This window comes from Anabrus simplex, chromosome 7 (genome assembly GCF_040414725.1).
Source record: "Anabrus simplex isolate iqAnaSimp1 chromosome 7, ASM4041472v1, whole genome shotgun sequence".
In the NCBI taxonomy this organism is placed as follows: Eukaryota; Metazoa; Arthropoda; class Insecta; order Orthoptera; family Tettigoniidae; genus Anabrus; species Anabrus simplex.
Genome location: NC_090271.1, coordinates 36,684,274 through 36,705,846, shown reverse-complemented (window position 1 = coordinate 36,705,846; position 21,573 = coordinate 36,684,274). Strand labels below are relative to the sequence as shown.

Genomic DNA, 21,573 nt, shown 5'->3' with positions numbered 1-21,573 from the left:
CAAGATCATATCTGCGCACCCTAACCGCACGACCAGCTCATCCGGTGATACATAATAAAAAACTTATGCCTTGACATAAAATATCTGACCGAACCTCCGTGGTTCAGGTGTTAGCGCGTCGGCCTCTCACGGCTGGGTTCCGAGGTTCAAATCCCGGTCACTCCATGTGAGATTTGTGCTGGACAAAGCGGAGAGGTGACAGGGTTTTCTCCGGATACTCAGGTTTTCCCTGTCATTCCAGCAAAACTCTCCAATATCATTTCATTTCATCTGTCAGTCATTAACGATTGCCCCTGAGGAGTAAGACAGGCCTCGGCAGCCGGCATAATTCCTATACTCGCCATTCCCGACACAGTCAAAATGACTGGAAAACAGGCTGTAGATTTTAAATAAAGTATCTGACCATTTCAATAATCATAGCTTTATCCAGTTTTAAATGCTCATGTATTCATTACGTATCAAATCAGGATAATATACGTCCGCCGGAAGATTACATAACCAATAAGCTGAGGGGAAACCCACGATAACCACAAGAGGATGTTTATTTAGGAAGCTAGTGCTAGGAAAGAGGGAGATATAACGTTGCAGCAGCATAAAGAACAAATAATTCGATTTTCTGGCGACGTTAAACTGAAGGGAGGCGATGGCAATGACGAGTTTAACTGTGTTTTTATTCATCACTTTTACGGCAGGTAAGAAACTTGTATTTCACCATCATCCTACATTTACCTCTGTAATGTCGGAAGTGATTTCGTAAACTATTTGGTCTCTAAATAAACGATATCATACCTAGGATTCTTATTGAATGAACCCTTAACTACGGATGTTAATATTTTGTACGCAGTTACCGACGTGAGGTCCCACGGACCACTACTAGAAATATGCGTTTGAAAACACCTAATTATTAATTTGAATGTATTAATAATGTATTATAATAAAAACACATTACTGAATTAAAATAGATGAATCTTAAGCAGTTAATAGCAAAGCACGAAAAGTAATGTTTCTTGTAAGGTTGCAGTTCCTGTGGCACAAAACAAGAGACATCGGAAATGTCTGAGTATTCGCAGTCTGTGAGACATTTTTACGCAACTGCATTCTAAACGTAGTGTTCACACAACGGACCATATTAAAAGGTGCTTAGAATAATTATCACACTTAACAAACAATTGTGCAACACTTTCTTTCATATTATAAATCAAACACCTCTTCTGAGATTTTTGTAACATAAGAATCTCTTTGTTTACAACACATGGGTTTTACAGTCTAATTTTTGGTCGTACAGGATTATCACTCCTATGCCAATTCAACGCAAATGTCTGTACATCACAAATAAAAGTAAAAGTACAACAGACTGATGTGCGCGTCCCGAACTTTCTTGCACACTCTCAAATGAGGTGAGCTGCATGCAACATTTTGACCTTATGTCAGCCATCCTGCTGAAATGGAAATGGCGTATGGCTTTTAGTGCCGGGAGTGTCCAAGGACAAGTTCGGCTCGCCAGATGCAGGTCTTTCGATTTAACCTGCGCGTCGTGATGAGGATGAAATGATGATGAAGATGACACATACACCCAGCCCCATGCCAGCGAAATTAACCAATTAAGGTTAAAATTCCCGACCTTGGCGGGAATCGAACCCGGGACCCCTGTGGCCAAAGGCCAGCCATTTAGCCATGGAGCCGGACAGCCATCCTGCTATTTTAGAATCTATGGCAGTACTGGGAATTGAATCTGTGCCTCTGAGGATGGTGGGCACGAGTGCTAACTATTTCACTATGAAGCATGCATTTTACAAACGAGGAATATCAAGAATCACACTTAGGTTACATAACTACCGATGTGACGTCGTAGATACCAAACTGTTACAAGAGTCACTTCCACAGAACATTGGCAGCTTTGATCATGAAGGGAATACGTAGAAAGCTAGAAATTAGGAAGCTAGAGAAAGAAAGAGATGTTTAAGACCACTGATGCCAGTGGAGGTCCGAAAATTCGGGGCTGAACGGTCCCAGGGAACACACGTCAGTAGTTAAGGGTTAAGCATTGTGTTTTTGTTTATAATTTTTTTGAAGCTATTACTTTTTCCGTTTAAATGTAAGTTTAAAAATTTTCCGGCCCCGCAGTGTAGGGGGCAACGCGTCGGCCTGTCAACCCGCGGCCCCGGGTTCGATTCCCGACCGAGTCAGGGGTTTTTAATTGTAAATGATTAATATCACTAGTCTGGAGACTGGGTGTTTGTGTCGTCCTTAACTTTCCTTTCCTCACATTCAACACTCTACACTTCCGCCATTCCACGTACACGCAGGTTCCTATCATATGGTGAAAGTAGTGCCAAAAGATATCCAGAGGTCGACGCCACGAACAAATAAAGTTTCTTAAAAAAGTTTAAAAAATAACTTGGGATGATTACATTGCAAAAATGTCATGTTAAGTACATTTTATCAAATATAAAGCATAGCTGTAAAATTCCAACAATCATTGAAATCAACTATCAAGGAAATTGCAAAGAAATGTTTCTGACTTCGACAGTCACGGTTCGTTAAAAACATGCCCAGGGGTGTCAAATCTAGAAGATGGGTGAATAGAAATTCAAAAGTACACTCTCAGCGTAGGAAAGAAGGAACTCAGAGCTAGTGTGTGCGATACACACGTAATGAAAACAGTCGTTCTTTGAATTTACATACAATACAGCACACTGAATTTCATGCCTACTAAAACTTGAAAAGTGCTCTAAAGTATTGTCGTATGTTTCATTTTGCATCTTGTACTCATCCCTTTTCTGCTTAGTGAAAACAACGGTCACAAAACTGTTTTATTTTCCGACTGTTGTTCGTGCTCGTTCTGATTCAATTTTCCTATGTAATCCAAATAGAGTTCCAATCGTTGCTGGGTGGTTATACACAACCACATAACTTTCCAACTCAATACGCTGCACAACTTTATAATAAGAAGGTGGTTCCTTGAAGACATAAACTGTTTCTTCTTCTTCTACTTCTTTTTCTCATGACATTTTCTTTCTTCTGAAAAGGTTACTTTTTGTAACAATGCATCAGTTGTTCCAGGAATATCATCGTGGACTTCCAACACATTATCGAAATCACAAAAAACTCAAACGTCTCAAGATTCATTGCGAAGTACTTAAAGGAGACATCCCAATTCCTCAAATAACATATTTCACAATATTGTTTCGTTAGAGACGTTCATCCAAGCACCATGGATCCAGTCAAATGCGACGAGGATCGTCACACTCCGGGTAAGTTCGATCGGATTGTGACACTTATCAGCCAAATTACAGGATTATTGTTTTTTTAAGTACTCTTGGACAGCTGCATTTCCAATGGCAATTTTAACATTGCTTGCACTAAACTATCACAAACCGGGCGAGTTGGCCGTGCGCGTAGAGGCGCTCGGCTGTGAGCTTGTATCCGGGAGATAGTAGGTTCGAATCCCACTATCGGCAGCCCTGAAAATGGTTTTCCGTGGTTTCCCATTTTCACACCAGGCAAATGCTGGGGCTGTACCTTAATTAATGCCACGGCCGCTTCCTTCCAACTCCTAGGCCTTTCCTATCCCATCGTCGCCATAAGACCTATCTGTGTCGGTGCGACGTAAAGCCCCTAGCAAAAAAAAAACTATCACAAAAAACTAAACAAAATAAGGTTTTGAACCAGTCCAAACTGTCACTTAATGGCTGTCTAATGTGCAGAGTTTAGGGATGTCTAATGTACAGAGGGTTTTTAATATGTAAATGATTAGGGAATCCAACAGTGCTCTTGGTATATGTCCAACAAAAGGGGTGTCCAGGCTATAGGGGTGTCCAAAGTGAGGCGTTTCACTGTATATTATGAAAATTGGGCACCACCTCAAGATATGGTCAAACATTTGATCTGATCTAGTATAGTAGCTGAGTTATTTGATGAGCGAGATACGTGGTGCAGAACACGCATGTTAATGAAGTATCTCAAGCTTCTCCATAAACATGACGATTATTTGAAGGATAACTTCTTCAGTCTCTCACTGATGTTAAAGTGTTAGGATTGCTTGGGAAACCGTTCTTCTTTCTTAATATGTCCTCACATCTTCAGCATATGTTGAATTATGTTGATAACTCGTGAGAATGTATTGAAACGAACGATTGTCAATGTTTAGCACAGTATGGTCGACAATTAAATGCACCTTTAAGATGGACGAGTTAGCCGTACTGTTAGGAGCAGGCAGGTATGCGCTTGTATCCAGGAAATAGTTGCTTCGAACCCCACTGTCGGCAGGCTTGAGGATGGTTTCCCGTAGTTTCCAATTTTCACACCAAGAAATTGCTGGACCTGTACCTTAATTAAGTCCTCAGCTGCTTCCTTCCCACTCCCAGGACTTTCCTATCATATCGTCGTCATAACACCTATTTGTATCGGTGCGACGTAAACCAAACTTTTATAAATATCCAGTTTCTACATTTTGAAACTAATATACATTAATACTGTATTCAAAACAGCTATCAGTAACTTATGCTCCATTTTGTCGTTTAAGAAACGAAGGGCGTCGTTGCCTTCCCATGCTCCCAACATTTGTGCCCATGAAGTTTACCCTCTACATAAAGAATTATTTTCTGCTGGGGTAATTTCTGTCATGGGCTAATTCCATCCATCTCACTTTTCACTCTTACAATGTGCACCAATAACTTTCTTCCTGTGATACTGCCCACTTATTGGTCCTAAGATAAACAATTCTTATAATTCTTTTAGAATTCCTGTAGAATTTTATCTTAGATATTTGAAGTCACAGAGCCGGAATGAAGTTCACTACTTGTAATTTCTTATTGGTCCATTAAGAAAACCCTACTTTATTTTCCTACACTTTGTAAGGGTGAAAACGAAGATGGATGGAAATACATTATGGTTGTAATTATCCCAACTGATCCCATTTGATGACAGGACCTAATTACAGTTCATTGTGGAGCCAGCGGTAAATGTCAATAATTCATTAAATATGCCCGATCGTGTGTGACAAGTGTTCTCAGTGATTTTTGAAACAATGCGGTGGAGAGGAGAGTATGCAATGGCATTATCTATGGAATTATTCCATTCGAAACAGGTTAATAATAATAATAATAATAATAATAATAATAATAATAATAATAATAATAATAATAATATTTCAACCTACCTTTGACTGCTTCGGAATTTGAGAAATTCAGTCTTCCCCATGAGTTATCTAACGTACTGAAAGCCAACGAGTGGGGTTAATGACATTTGGAACACTTTCAAAAGTCGTTGAACACAACTGGTATCATAGGAACAGGAGCACAATGGATTACAGACTAAGGTTAACGAGCCGGTAAGCCGAACGGCACACTGAGTATTCCAGTATTTGTTACTACTACGTTGAAGGATTTCCTGTGAATTTACCACAGTCGCAACTTGTGCAATATTGATTAAGACAGGACACGACCACAACGTTAAATTTCTTTACCCCATTTAATGTGTTAAGGAGGAAGTGTACGACTCTTTGGCTGAATGTTAAGCATTGAGGCGTTCTTTTCAGAGTGTCCTGGATTCGATTTATAGCTAGGTAGAAGATTTCATTCGAGTTTGATTAATTCTTGTGGTTCGGGGACTAGTCTTTGTTCGTCCCAAAACTCTCCTCTTCATATTCAGACAACACACCACACTACCATTCACTATAGAGACAAGCAATAGTGATTACATCCCTGTGCGTACAGTCGGCGTCAGGACAGGAATCCGACCGCAAAACAGGGCGCCATGTTCTGGGCATGTCTGAACACCCTCAGCTACTTATTTCACTTGGCCAGAACATCAGCAAAACCAGTAAGAGAGTATAAAATTAATAACACAGTATAAACTAAATATAACAGGCTCAACAGTCGCAAAAACTGATTGGTGGCACGTAATGGTGGAAAAATTGGGAGAACAAATAAGTCTCAAGAGGAAGATTGGCTAGAACCCCGTATATGAATAAGGTTAAGAGCACCTCAGCTTGAAAAATTGAATTTATTATTTTTAAATCCCGTCACTATTTTCGTCATTTTTATGTTATAAGAGAAATGAAAGCTGCAACATGCAGCCATCATATGTGTAGAAATACAGTACTTCTGACGAATAGAATGAATTTGGAGACACTGGGAACTCTGAGTATGGTTTTGAAACTCTCTAAATCATTGATGTGTGGGGTTTGTTGAGTAATAATCCTGGTGGCCTCCACTGTTAAAGAAGTCTGTCTTGTCCATGGAATTGCATGGTAACGGGGTGCGTCTAGATAAGAATGTAACATTTCTGGTGTCAAAGTATAACAATTTTATGTATTCTAGGGAGCACTTTGGTTTAATACTAGCCGGTACATTGATGGTGTTATAAGCTACAACTTCAGGATACTTAATAGTACTCCCAGTGCCACTGTGATGCCAGAAAAAAGAGGGTCCAAACATAAAATTCCAATTAATGTAAAGAAAATAGAAGATTTGAAAAAATAGGATACATACCTGACAGAGAGATTGATTAAAAAGGATGCGCATTTCAAAATCATTTCTACGCCGTACTGTCATAAAAACACAATTTCCGTAAGTTTTGGCAATTTTTAGCAGTTGACACGTGAATAATTTTCTAGATGAACATTGTAATTCAACATTTTATTGTAAGAAGCATGAGCCATGTTATGATGAAAAATCCCGTAAGTAGTGAACGTTTAAACGAGACCAGGAGCAATTGTGATATTAATACAAAACAAATTACACACCTTCATGGCATTTCCAATCAATATTTAAATTTCAGAAGCAGTAAAAATGTATATCAAAGTTATCTACGTAATCAATTATTCATTTTTCTTATTTTCCAAGAAATTTACAATTCTTGACTTAGGGTCTTTTAAAAATCATCGATTCAATTTGTATTTGAATATTTCTCTTTCAATAGAGCAAGCTTAGAATATGTGAATTTTCTTGCAGCAACGCGAACGGCCGCAGCCGTGTTGAAACACCGGATCCCGTGAGATCTCCGAACTTAAGCAACATTGGACGTGGTCAGGAGTTGGATGGGTGGCCACGCGCTGTTGGTGGGGGGTAAGGGAATGGAGGAGCGGAAAGGAACTGGCCACCCTACCATACGTAAACTCCGGCTCAGACACAGTGTTACGAACAGCGGAAAAGGATTACTCAATAAAAGGCTGATTTAAAACCACCAAAAACCCTTCCCTTAAGATCTGTTGAGATAAGAAAGTATTACATCAAAAGGAAAATTAAGTATACCCTTTCAGTTCAAATGTTACGGTATTCGAAATAAACTGATAAATTCATCTTCGCTCTGGTGTCAGAGATACATGATTTTAAAAAAAATGGAAATTAATGACGCTATAACAATTATAAATCCATTTAACACTTCACTATGAAAGAAGTAGGACGCACTGAAGCTTTCCTTGCTTCCTTCCTTTTAGGGAAATAACCCGCATCACGACTGTCAACACCATGACTTATATTCGAACTATTACATGTTTATACATTGCATAAAACTTTAGTTGAAAAATCATCAAAATATCCACTACAGTAAACATGGAGAAGACTGCCCACCGTGAGATAAAATTTACCCACAGAGGAGGAGTAAAAAAAGACTACATTTGGTGGGAGAACCATCGTGTTGGAAACTCTGAGGGAGGTAAACAGCTAATATTTTTTTATGTATTTCAACCTAATTGATGTTAAAATGATTTCTGACATATGAGCAAACAAAATGGGCATTAAATCATACAGGCTTAATCTGCAGGTGTCTTTAATTCATGAGTTGGTATATGTGGTGCTATTCAAAGTGGTTAGTTATGCGTGCACAACTGCATTTTCCGTACCTACAATGGAGCGACATAAAGATCCATTTATTGATTACTGGATATTTAACTCCCTTATTACTAGCCAAGACTAAATTATACAACTTGCTTCGTTTGATTATGAGCATGTTTAATTGTAACGTTTGTTTTTTCTTATTGCAAATATACTACTTTTACTAACCAAAAACTTCACACTGAAATTATCTCTGGTCTAGAGTAATTAAATTGCTTATTATAATTTGGATTTTAATTGAAACTACTTGCTATGACTCCATCTCATGGAAGCTCTTCCTTTGGGGTTTACTAGAGTGTGTCCACTCCTGGATCTCATGATCACGGGTTCGAAACCGACAAAGGTAGTTTGATTATGAAGGACGGGAAAAATTCCATTCGACACTCCATGTGGTACGATATCGGCATTTAAGACATCTCTGATGTTTAGTGTTCAGAGGGTCATCTGCGACAGGCGTACAATCTGCCGTAGCTTACGGAGGTGGATGTGTCATGTTGCCGGCAGGATTAAGTCTCGTCACGAAAACTTCCGATCACTTGTAATGGATGCTTAACACACCGAAGACTTAGCAGATGAAGTTCAATCTTACACTTTGGACTGAGCATTTTAGTGCGTTTTCACAATGTTATACAAAAATAATTGTTAACATTTATTACAGTCACAAACCTATTTTGGAATGAGCAACGTTTGAGCGACTTCGATTTTCAAAATTTGAGCAAAACCACTAAAGTTTTAAAATAAATTTTAAAACTTTTTTCTACTTTCAGTGTTTTAAATTTTCACAATCCGTATTAAAAACGTGAAAAGTTACGTATTCACATTTGTATGTATGTTATTCATCAGACCGAAGGCTGGTTGGATCCTCAACAGTTCTGCCATGAGCTGTCATAGATGGCCTAGACATCACTGAAGAGGCGTACTAGGGAAATGAGGAGTGAGGTAGTTTCCCGTTGCTTTCCTCACCGAGCCAGAAGTTGCTATTACATATCAGTCTGCCAAGCCCACTGAAATGCATGCACCAACCGACCCTATGAACAACAGTTTCACACCATTCATAGCAGGGACTGGCTGCGTAAGGAATGGCATTACCAGCATCGCTCATACCTCAGTCACTTTCATATTGTCAAAGCCAAGGATAAGACTGAGACAGTTCAATGAAAGTATCAAAATTGCTCTAGCCCATACCAGAAGACTTAGTGCAGCGTAAACACTAGGTCCCGTCAGCAAAGGCGTTATGAAACACAAAATACATGCTAATCATTGTGAAATGAATAATTCATTAATTTTGGAAATTGGCTACAGTCGTCGGTCGCGCGAGAGCATGCTGCTATGAAGCTGCTTTGGTAGTACCGATTTTGTACCATGATAGACTTAGGTTTCGATGATATGCTGCTACCTGGTATTTTTAATGAACTACAAGCAATGAGGAATGAGTTCCAGCACTCTGCTTACGTCTGTTGTACGTTGAAGCAGATATATAAAAGCTAGAACTCAACGCCGTTCGACGTACGTCGCTCGTTCTCCACGGAACATTACCATCGACGTATGTCCCACGGTGCTCGTATTTAAATGTTTAACTAGTTGAAGGTACATTGATACGACTTAAGTGTCACATGTGATTCTTCACATAAGGCGATTTGGAGAAAAGGTATGATAATATTAGAGCGCATAATGGTTGGGGAGATTCCTGGCAGAGTTCCACGCACAATGAATGGAGTGTCCGTCCATAAGTCTCGACTTGAATCAGATCGAACAAGTTTGGGACCATCTGGACAACGTACTCGAGCGAGAAATCCACCACCGCGAACACAAGTCATTGAAGACGCCCTTTTGAGAGAGCAGAGACGTCTGCATCAACTGAAGACGTGGCTTCTTGTCAGAAGCATGAGATGGCGTCGGAAATCTGTTATATATGGGAGGGGTGGCAATTCTCCCCATTAAGACAGTTTATTACCACGCAGCAATTTTAGTGCATGACTAGGGACAGATTGTTTACGATACATTGTGAAATGACATCGTGTATTAACAGTCGAAAGAAAGTTTTTCATTTCAATTCTTAATTCTTAAGAAAAGAGGTAGCTTTTTGGTTGCATGTAGTTTTGAGTTCAATGTGTGCGATAATCACTGAAGTATAAATATACTTCTGAGCAGTGTATTTTTCTACAATTCGATTTTTGACACAGCTAATATTAACGGAAAAACTGACAAACAGACAAACATTGAAATGAATCTACTTCCGACCCATGTAAACACGAAGAAATGTATGATGCAAATATTTTGAACAGTACACGAAAATTTAAAAATTTTACTTCCATGGTATATATAATCTTTTTTTCAGTTACCCTGGCATTGGATGACTGTCTTCTGGCACCCGACATTGGGACTTGCGACGGTTATTTTCTACGGTATTATTACGACGCAGAGCAAGGAAAATGTGAAGCATTTATGTACGGTGGTTGCGAAGGTAACAACAACAGGTGAGTCAGATCCGCTGATGCGCATGTCTAGAAGAAAATTCTATAAAATCGAGAGATATATTAAGAGAGAATTGCTTTTATTTTACAATTAACTTTACGTCGCACCGACACAAATGGACCTTATGGCTACAAGGAGATAGGATGGGACTAGTAGTGGGAAGGAATCACTCCTGGCCTTAATTATGGTACACAGGCGTGAAAACGAGAAAATCGCGGAAAACTTTCTTCATGGCTGCCAGTAGTGGGATTCGAATCTACTACCTCTCGAATCTAAGCTGACAGCTACGTTCTCCAAAGGACGTAGCCACTACCTCTCGGTATAGAGAATTGTAGTTTCGTAAAGGGGAAGGTCATGTTCTAATAAAGAATACCGGCTGCAAATAGACAACATATAGGATATGTGTCATGTCCTTATTGAAGTTTGCATGTAAGCCCGAACATGTGTGACTACACACAGTGTGTCTATCAAATACATTATGATATTATATCAAACGAAGCCTCCAGTGCGGCAGGTGAAGGGGATTTCTGTTCATGTTGTAACCTGATTAGCATCAAAAAGATGTCCATTAATCCAGATACAGCAAATGACTCTCTCCTGATTCACTATGTATTAAAACAAATAAAGGAATAAAAATGAACATCTCTGACGATGTTAAAATTAGTGTTCTGCATTTACTAAGGACAAGTTGATCTCACAGTGTTTATAACAAGTCTTTCGTTCTTAATCTGTTTACCCTCCAAGGTTGGTTTTTCCCTCGAACTCTGCGAGGAATCCCAGCTCTACCGCTTCAAAGGCAGTGTCCTGTAGTGTGAGACTGTGTCGCGAGGCTGAAACTGGGGAGGAGAACCAGTACGTCGCCCAGGTGGCGTCACCTGCTATGCTGAACAGGAGCATTGTGAGAGAATGGGATGATTTTAAGGGGTAGACAAGGAAGAGAGAAGGACGTGGCAAAGACCTTAAGTTAGGTATCACCCCGCCATTTGCCTGGAGGAGAAGCGGGAAACCACGGAGAGATTTTTCGAGTATGGCTGAGGTGGGAATCGAACACCCTTCTACTCAGATGACCTCCCGAGGCTGAGTGGAGCCCTCGTATCACGTTTCAAATTTCGTGGCAGGGACGTGAATCGAACCCGAGCCTCCGGGGGTGGCAGCTAATGACACTAACCACTACACTACAGAGGTGGACGTTGACAATAAGTTTATAATTAAATTACTTCCAAGTGTAAGGCTAAATGTATATTTCGTTAAAACGTTCACATGTGCCCAACACCTCATAGGAAGAAACTCCCCATTCCTCACTCATTTCAATTTGTTCATCGTAAGAAGGATCGAATGAGCGTGAGAAAATGAACAGGATAATTTGCAGACCTCTACCTCGGCAGCGACTTATAATTTGATAACCTTAAATGAGAATGTAATTTCGATGGAAGGTGCATTTCACTCTGCCTTCAGCTGCAAGAGGTTCAGCAGAAAAGTATATTGCACTAACCATTCGCATTTTTCTAATTCCAGATTCGAGTCGAGGATTGAATGCGAGAAGGCTTGCACTACGGTCGCAAAGGAGTAAGAAATCAAGTAAGTTGAAAGTAATCCCTAACCTGTAATGACACAACATAGCAAGTTCGCCTAGAAGGCAAAAACGAAGAAGGATATCACGTATATTATCGAGAAATATATACAGAACATTATAGCCTAAATATATCCAAAACTTTATATGTATATGCAGACCATCAGAACAATTTTCGTTGATTTCATTTTCCTATGCTGAGGTGCAAAGTGAAATGAACCTTACCGTAACATGCTATAGAATGTTTATTTGCATGGCGTATTTACTCACTCCTACAGTATAATATATTTAAGGTTTAGTTTCAGTATCACTCGCCATCGCAGAGTGACAGCAACCTTAGTCTCTTCATTGAGAGATTTGAAGTGAAGGGATTATGAAGAAGTACACTGTATCTCTCCCACAGAGTCCAATAGAAGAGCAGATATTGTTGACATCCAACAACAGACTGTAACAGCTGTTATTCTTGATCCAACCATCCGATTGAAAGGAGACATATGCCAGGCCAAGGAAGTTGACCAGGATAAGAAGAGCATTTACGAACTACACATCCCATATCTGAGTGTCAGATATAACATTCACCCAGAAAACTGGTCCGTGATGGGTATACTAAACTCATGTTCATAAAAAAACAGAATGCCTTCAAGACTATAGAGAGAAAGTTCATATTCACAGGACATGTTCATTAGTATGTTCTGCAGAAACGATTAGAATTTCAGTCACCTAGGTTCAGCATGTGTCCTCTTACCTTGTATGCACTGAGTCCTCAATGGGCACTGATAACTTGTTCCATGCGTGATGGCATGAAGTGCGAATGGCGTCCTGGGGTATAGCCATCCGTGCTGCATTCACCTTGTTCCACAGTTCTTCTTTGGTGGTAGGCATTGGGTCACAGCGCCGCACCCGTCATTTCATCATATCCTACACATTTTCGATTGGCGACAAGTCCGGTGATCGGGTGGGCCAGGGCAACAGTATGACATTCTGTGACAACAAGAAGACACGTGTTCGTACAACAACATATGGTCGTGCATTGTCCTGCTGAAAGATGGCGTCTGGGGTGTCGTGCAGAAAGGGTATGGCTACGGGTTCCAGAATGTCATTGACGTAGGTCAAACAGTTCACAGGCCCTGGACAAGCACCAACTGTGATTTTTGGTTGTACCCAATAAGACCCCACACCACAAGGCCTTGAGTTTACGGCTGTATGCCTTGTGCCGATGCAGTCAATGTGATGTCTCTCCCCCTGTCTGCAGTGAACCAAAATGTGTCCATCACTTTCTTACGAACAGATCCTGGATTCGTCCGAAAACAATATCAGCTGCCATTCTTGTCCCCAGTAACGTCGTTCCATAAACCATTGCAGTCTAGCATGTTTATGTACATTAGTCAAATGTAGACGGAGAAATAGACGACGCGCCGGTAACCCAGACCGTAGTAAACGGCGACGGACTGTCACTCCTGATAGTGTACGATGTGTTACACTGTTCCACTGTTGCGCCAGAGCCGAGGAGGTCGCAGATCTGTCCTGCAATGCCATTCGGATGTGGTGTCAGTCTTCTCGGGGTTTGGCTGGGTGGTGCGACTAGACCCATCTCGTCGTATTCTACGGCTTGTACACACCCATTGCACTGCCGAGACATTTCGTCCAACACGAGAAGCAATTTCAGGGGTGGACGCAGCACCTTCTCTCATTCCAATAATGCGCTCTCTTTCAAACTCGCTCATTTGACGGTACGGTTCTCGCATACGTCTGCGAAGCATCTTGCATGTCTTCCCAAGTCACACCGATCCATCACACACTCTTTACAGCGACAACGAGAGCCGTGGGAATATTTTACCCGTGAAGCTTGAACCTGAGGACCGCCATGCTTCAAATGCTAATCATTTCCTCAGAACATACTAAAACATCTGAATATGAACTTCCTATCTGTAGTCTTTCAAGGTGTTCTGGTTTTTATGAACATAAATGTATTTGAAAGCAGGGGTAGTGTTCCTAAGCTTATGTGGGAAATATTGAAAGAGCTTGGAATACAGCACACGGCTCTGGAAAAAATTATAGTGGACAATCTAAAATAGTGAAAATCTTATATCATAACTTACACTAATCCTAAATGATACATCATCTAATGTTTCTTTTCTGTAAAGTAATTTTAATATTTTCAGTTATCATAGCCTTAATTTAAAACAAATAGAATCATTGTGGTCACTCACGCTTTGTTAACTGATGTCTTTTGAAAATAGGTATTCTAGTATTCTGTATACTTCTACTTCTATCTTCTTTATCTGTTTACCCTCCAGAGTCGGTTTTTCCGTCCGACTCAGAGAGGGATCCCACCTCTACTGCCTCAAGGGCAGTGTCCTGGAGCTTCAGACTCTGGGTCGGGGGATACAACTGGGAAGGATGACCTATACCTCACCCAGGCGGCCTCACCTGCTATGCTGAACAGGGGCCTTGCGGGGGGATGGGAAGATTGGAAGAGACAGACAAGGAAGAGAGAAGAAGTGGCCATGGCCTTAAGTTAGGTACTCTCCCGGCATTTGCCTGGAGGAGAAGTGGGAAGATATAGATGTCGATTCCCATAGGGAATCGGAGATATTTGTTCCGAATGAGTACATTTATAATACCAATGTAAATGGTCCGTTATTGGACATTATAAATTTTCCAGCTAACTCATTCCTGGTTGCCTATGGGAATCGACATCTATATCATCTGATGGCCAAGCGGGCGTCAATTTTTGGTAGTGGGACGGGCTTTCTCATAGTGCATTGGCACTGCCGGTGGCTACAATTAGCCTACGCAGTGGCCTCCACGGTATGCACTAGCCAGCGTCTTGGTAGGTGTGCTAGGTACCAACTGAAGAGCCCAGCCTAGCACACGGGGGCGAAACGCTGTCAACAAAGAATGAGTTAGCTGGAATATTCCGTTCCAGCCATCCTACCACTTTTCAAATTTCGTGGCAGAGCCGAGAATAGACTCCGGGCCTCACACTAACTACTACACCGGAGAGGCGGACAGTAATCTGTATACATCGCATGGAAGCAGACGTGGAGGAAAATAAGTTATGATGAAGATGTGTATGTATGTTTAGTCCTCAGCCCGAAGGCTGGTTGGATCCTCAACAGTTCCGCCATCAGCTGTCATAGATGGCCTAGGCATCACTGAAGAGGCGTACTAGGGAAATGAGGAGTGAGGTAGTTTCCCGTTTCTTTCCTCACCGAGCCACAAGTTGCTATTACACATCAGTCTGCCAAGCCCACTGAAATGCATGCACCAACTGACCCTATGAGCAATATTTTCACACCATTCATAGCAGGGACTGGCTGCAGAAGGAATGGCATTACTAGCATTACTCATACCTCAGTCACTTTCATTTTGTCAAAGCTAAGGATAAAGCTGAGACAGGTCAATGAAAGTAACAAAATTGCTCTAGCCCATACCAGAAGACATAGTGCACTGTAAACACTAGGTCCTGCCAGCAAAGGCATATGATGAAGATAACTTGTTCAATTATATCACAGCACAACCAGTGATGCATGATGCACTTCCTTACCTCTCCAGTAATTCTAAATGTCCCTCTGTGGATCAGTGGTAAGGTAAAGACCTACGGATCCCAAGGCATTGAGTTCAAACCCGGCAGATGTAATCGGAATTTTGAAAAGCGGGAAATTATCAAATCGACACAATTTCACCATGTAAAATATCCCTGGTTACACAATTGGTGTTTACGCGCAAAAAATACTTAAAAACTCATAGGCACCGAAGAGAGATTCGGTTTTTTCTACCACCTAGTAGGACTACAGTAAAATGGAACGTTGAAATTGATGAGCAATTAGTCAGATGACGTTAAATTACAAATGCTTGCACACGATACCTGAGGCCATAAGATTACTATTATTAGTAATACTAAAGTCATCACAATTATCCTACAACATTCTTCGCTGTTGAGGGAACGCTTAAAATTGAAAGTACGCATTCCTTCAAGCGAACATGTAAGTTTCTTTTTCAGTAAACGAAAGATGCACTTTCCCGCAAAGAGGTCGACACTTAGGGATGCGAATTTTAAGTTATTTGTAATTTATTTGAAATTTAAAAAACTCGCGTTCTCATCCCGAGGAGGTGAAGCTCTTTTCAGCCACATACCGACCATCCTGCCATTCTTAAATTTCTACTTTTGCTAGTGGCTTTACGTCGCATCGACACAGGTAGGTCATTTGGCGACGATGGGATAGAAAAGGCCTAGGAGTTGGAAGGAAGCGGCCGTGGCCTTAATTAAGGTACACCGCCAGCATTTAACTGGTGTAAAAATAGGAAACCACGGAAACCCATCTTCAGGGCTGCCGACAATGAGATTCAAACCCACTATCTCCCAGACACAAGCTAACAGCCGCGCACCTCTAACTGCATGGCAAACGCTCCAAGTATCTTAAATTCCTGGCAATATCGGGAATCGAACTCGGGCCTCCGGGGACGGCAGTTCCATTATTATTCTAAGGACTGATCACGCTTCTCAGCCACAAATGGATATGCTGTCCATGAGAACAATGTTCGTTTTGTTAATTATGCTATTTTATTTATTCTCATGCCAACGGCCGTAGCCGTGTTGAAACACCGGATCCCGTGAGATCTCCGAAGTTAAGCAACATTGGGCGTGGTCAGGAGTTGGATGGGTTGCCACGCGCTGTTGGTGGGGGGTGGGTAAGGGATTGGAGGAGCGGAAAGGAACTGACCACCCTACCGCACGTAAACTCCGGCTCAGGAACACCTCTGCGGAGGTTCGGACCTGCCTTCGGGCAGAATAACCCTTACCTTACTATTTATTCTCACCGTACCGTACTGAGTGGTCTATGCATGCGTGGAGTATTTACGCACTCCCGCAGTATAATGTAGCCTACTTATGGCGAGGATATGAGAATAATGGACTCTGTTACGGAGGGTGAAATAGGAAGAAAGAGACCAAGAGTGCAGTGCTTAGACTAAGTTTCTAACGATTTAAATATAGGAGGCATAGAACTAAACAAGGGCACAGAACTAACTAAAATAGAGGATTGTGGCGGCGGTTAATAAATTCGCAGAGCTTGCAGACTGAGTGCTGAAAGGTATAAAAGTCTATAATAAAGAGAATAAAGCTTGGAACAAAAAACAAAGGAACCACGATTAAGTGTTTGGCATTTGCTGACGACTTGGCGCTGCTCGCAGAAACGTTGGAAGAAGCAAAAGAACAAATCCCCGAATTGCAAGAGCAGGCTTGGAAGATAGCACTTACGATTTCTTTCGAAAATACGAAGATCATGACGAATATACTTGACACTCCTAAGAGAATTAAAGTAGGTGCTCAAAAAATAGAGGTGGTGAAGAGTTTCAAGTACCTGGGGGAATGGATTGAATGGAACAACCTTGAAGGGAAAGCAACGGAAGCGAGAAGGACAAAATGGAACTAGCTTTCCAGAAAACTGAAAACACCTACAATAAGAAAGCCCTCTCTGGGAACACCAAAATAAGGCATTATAACATAGTAACTAAGCCGGAAGCACTCTATGCAGCAGAGACACTAGTCATGGGAAGGAAAGGACAAATAGAGAAATTGGAAATCAAGGAGAGGAAAATACTGAGGAAGATCATGTGTCCCAAATTCTAAAATAACAAACAAGTTTTCTATTGAAACCAATCCCTCTACGTAAAGTCGGACAGACTCTCGGATACCATGAGGAAAAAAGAGGACTGATTTCTACGGACACATATTCCTAATGAATCCTGACAGATTAACTAAACAGATCCTTGACTTCTTTTACAAAGAAATAAACAGGCTAAACCCAATTGGTTTAAGGAAGTTGAAAAGTATCTGAGAGATCTTATGATTACCGAACTAATGTTAAATAATGGTACAGCCAAAACCGTAACCAAAGACAAAACCAAGAGGTTCTAAGTGAAGAACAACACCAGAAAACCGATTAAGATATCAGAGGAGGAAAGGAAGAGGAGATCAGTTAGAATGAAGAACTATTGAGAGAAGAAAAGCTAGTTGTTTTACGTCGGACCGACACAGATAGGTCTTATGGCGACGATGGGATAGGAAAGGGCTAGGAGTGGGAAGGAAGCGGCCGTGGCCTTAATTAAGGTAGAGCCCCAGCATTTGCCTGGTGTGAAAATAGGAAACCACGGAAAACCATTTTCAGGGCTGCCGACAGTGGGGTTCGAACCTACTATCTCCCGAATACTGGATACTGGCCGTACTTAGAAGAGAAGAAAAGAGCACAGTCATCTAAGAAGTGATTGACCTGACCTACCCCAAAGATTCACAAGAATAGTTAAATGAACAGAATGGAAATTGTTCTGATGGACTTCATATCCATAAGTTATGGGGCTGGGAGGCATGGCCGCTCCTAAGGAAAATAATGGCGTCGCTCTACATCAGATAAGAGGCATTGTTTCTTTAAGCGACGGTGTGTAGTCTCATCTAGCAAGGCTAGCTAAATGTCTATGCTAAAATAAAATACAAAATGAAGCAATTTGTTTTCCCTAGCGAACTTAGTATAATATCTTAAACATGCGAAAAGAAGTCAGCGATTTCCATTCTGTGAAGTAATTGTAAGTTTAGTGATTTCTTTATGAAAATTTTTAAAATAGTAATTCATTAACATATTTCTCAAGTAACTATAATACAACCCATTTACTATTTTCTTGTACCCTTCCCATCACCGCTTATATATACACACCTTATAAATTGTTGTGCATTTTGGTGTTTACTCGGCATGTCTTTATGAATTAATTAACTGCCTCTGGAATTTTATCACAGCCTTGGCTCCCCGGTACTTCTCCTACTCTTCATATTATACTGTAAGAGTTCATTATTCTCGTTAAGTAACCTGTGCTCCTCCATTCACCACACATGATCCCACTACTGAAGCCAATTTACGCGCACAGCATCATCCAACAAATTTATTCGTAACAATATTGTCTCTATTTTAATAATAATAAAATGGCTACAAGAAGCTAAGGTGGACCTACAAGAAATAAATATAATGAACGACATCAAAGAAGATGGTGGAGCCTTTAGTACAATAGTATCCAAGCACAAAATCGTGGAGGAACCTAAAAAGAAAACTAAGCGCAAGATGTAACACAGTGTATTCATGAAGAGGTTTCGGCAGTATATAAAACCATCAGGCCAATGAACAATTTCAAATGCGCTCTTTAAATAGGCATAACAAAGTAATAATAATAATAATAATAATAATAATAATAATAATAATAATAATAATAATAATAATAATAATAATAATAATAATAATACACCATTGGTGGAATTCTGAATGTGAACGTGCATTGAAGGAACGAAAAGAAGCATTCCAGAAATCCAACAGCAAGAAATCACAAGAAAACCAAACATATGTCAATTGAACTTGAAAACGAATAGCCAAAATCATCAGGCAGGTCAAGATAAAACACTTGAAGCAACAACTGGACTCGATTGAAGATAATTTTCGTAACTACTACGTACGAGTGTTCTACAGGGAATTCGAAGGACAAGTCCGTGGGTATGCTCCTCAGAACCTGGCTTTCAAAAGATCAGATGGAAAACTTGCACTCAGCAATCAGGGAAATTGTCAGGAACTAGCACCTTACTTCGCTGATCTTCTCAACTGTCCAGAGCATCTCACAAGATTCCCTCAAGAACCCCCAAGGCACACTTTCTCAGACTCTCCACCACCGACAGAGGAAGAAATCCGTGGCCACATCCTCAAACTTAAAAACAATAGGACCTCCGGAGAAGATGGCATCATTGCAGAATTTCTGAAAAATCTTGGACCTAACTCCCTCAAGGAACTCACTCAAATCATTACAGACATCTGGCAATCGAAAGAATACCTCAAGACTGGAAGTGCGCTCTCATCCACCCATTACACAAAAAGGGAGATAAAACTGACGTGAATAATTACAGGGGCATTTCTCTTCTCCAAGTTGCATACACAATTCTTTCAGCTTGCCTTTTAAAGAGAACAAGAAAAACTTGAACGAAGTATTGGCGAATACCAAGCAGGCTTGCGCCCTGGTCGCTCGTGCGCAGAACAAATATTCAACTTGAAGGCAACACTTAAATACAAAGCATTGAGGAACAAACCGGTCATCTGCATTTTTGTTGACTTCAGAAAAGCGTAAGACTCGGTTGATCGACAGTCTCTCTTCGTTAATCTTGAGGAACTGGGGTCTGACTCCAAGACCACCAACCTCTCCAAGGCAACACTCACTGACACTATCAACAAAGTTAAATTCATGGGGGAGATCTCTGAACCACTCCCGATTAAAACTGGCGTCCGACAAACTGACGGCCTATCTCCGCTTCTTTTCAACTTCGTCCTAGACAAAGTCATCCACGAGTGGGAGAAGACATTGAAGGACATGGGATACTGGCGCCCCATACGACTAGGACGACCCAAAGACGGTATTGAGATATCCTGCCTCGCTGGAAACCTGACACATAATGTAGTCACAGCCGTTTAACAAATTGAAACCCTTAGCGAATGTGCTGGAAAGGTTGGCCTACAAATTTCCTTTGAAAATACCAAGTTCTTCTGCTCAGAACTTGACATCCAAAATTTGAACACGACATATGGGCAAATCAACCGAGTACCACAGTTCAAGTACTTGGGAGAAATACTTGAACCAATGGGGGGCGAGAAGACTGCCAAGAAAATTCGCCTACAAAAATTTCGGAAAGCCTACCGTAGGGTTCACAACATATACAATAAAAAGTGTTTGTCCCGCCATGCAAAGATCAGACACTATAATACAATAATCAAGCCCGAAGTCTTATATGCTAGCGAGACCATTACACTAAACGGAAAAGGTGACCTACAAAACATTTTAAAGCTGTAAGCTTGCATGCGGGAGATAGTGGGTTCGAACTACATGGTCGGCAGCCCTGAAGATGGTTTTCCATTTTCACACAAGACAAATGCTAGCAGCCACGGCTGTGTCCTTCCCACTCCTAGCCCTTTCCTGCCCCATCGTCGCCATAAGATCTATCTGTGTCGGTGCGACGTAAAGCCAATTGTAAAAAATACTTCCTTTAAGATTTAATTTCCTAAAGAATAATAAGAACTAAATATAGCATTACTTTTACCACTTAGAACATAGGTATGTCTAAGTAAGGATTTTGTACTCTTTGTTTTATACTTTCAGATTTGACAACGGCTGAAGTTCGACCGCTCCAAATTATCACCTGAGAACAAGAATTGTATCGTGCACGGCTGTTAGAGAATGTACCTGTTTACTTCAGCTACTACTTCTAAAACATTTTGTGAATGAATCTGCAGTTAGAAACGAATTATGAATAAAGATTTGAAAATAAATCATTGAAAAAGTCTCATCAGTTGACCAAGACGTGCAACAGACTACGCTACTTACCCGCACGTTCGGTATTAGTCTCATCATGATCACGGAGATCAAGACTTCTTATATAATTGTGAAGATAATAATACTGTTATTAGCTTTAAGTCCCACTAACTAGTTTTATGGTTTTCGGAGACGCCAAGGTGCCGGAATTTAGTACATCAGGATTTCTGTTACGTGGTGGTAGATTTACAGGCACGAGGCTGACATACTTGAGCACCACCGCAATGAGCCAGGATCAAAACTGCCAGGTTGGGGTCAGAAGGCCAGTGCCTAATTGTCATCATCATCATCATCTGT

General features: G+C 40.9%; 1 protein-coding gene across 1 annotated transcript; it reads left to right on the top strand.

Annotated features, from left to right (window-relative positions):
• Window positions 1-569: 569 nt before the first annotated feature.
• LOC136876884 (kappaPI-actitoxin-Avd3c) lies at window positions 570-21,233 on the top strand. Its single transcript, XM_067150641.2, has 4 exons — window positions 570-692; window positions 10,177-10,315; window positions 11,829-11,891; window positions 21,064-21,233. The coding sequence occupies exons 1-3, from the start codon at window positions 644-646 to the stop codon at window positions 11,881-11,883; spliced, it is 243 nt and encodes an 80-aa protein (XP_067006742.2). The 5' UTR covers window positions 570-643; the 3' UTR covers window positions 11,884-11,891; window positions 21,064-21,233.
• Window positions 21,234-21,573: the final 340 nt, after the last annotated feature.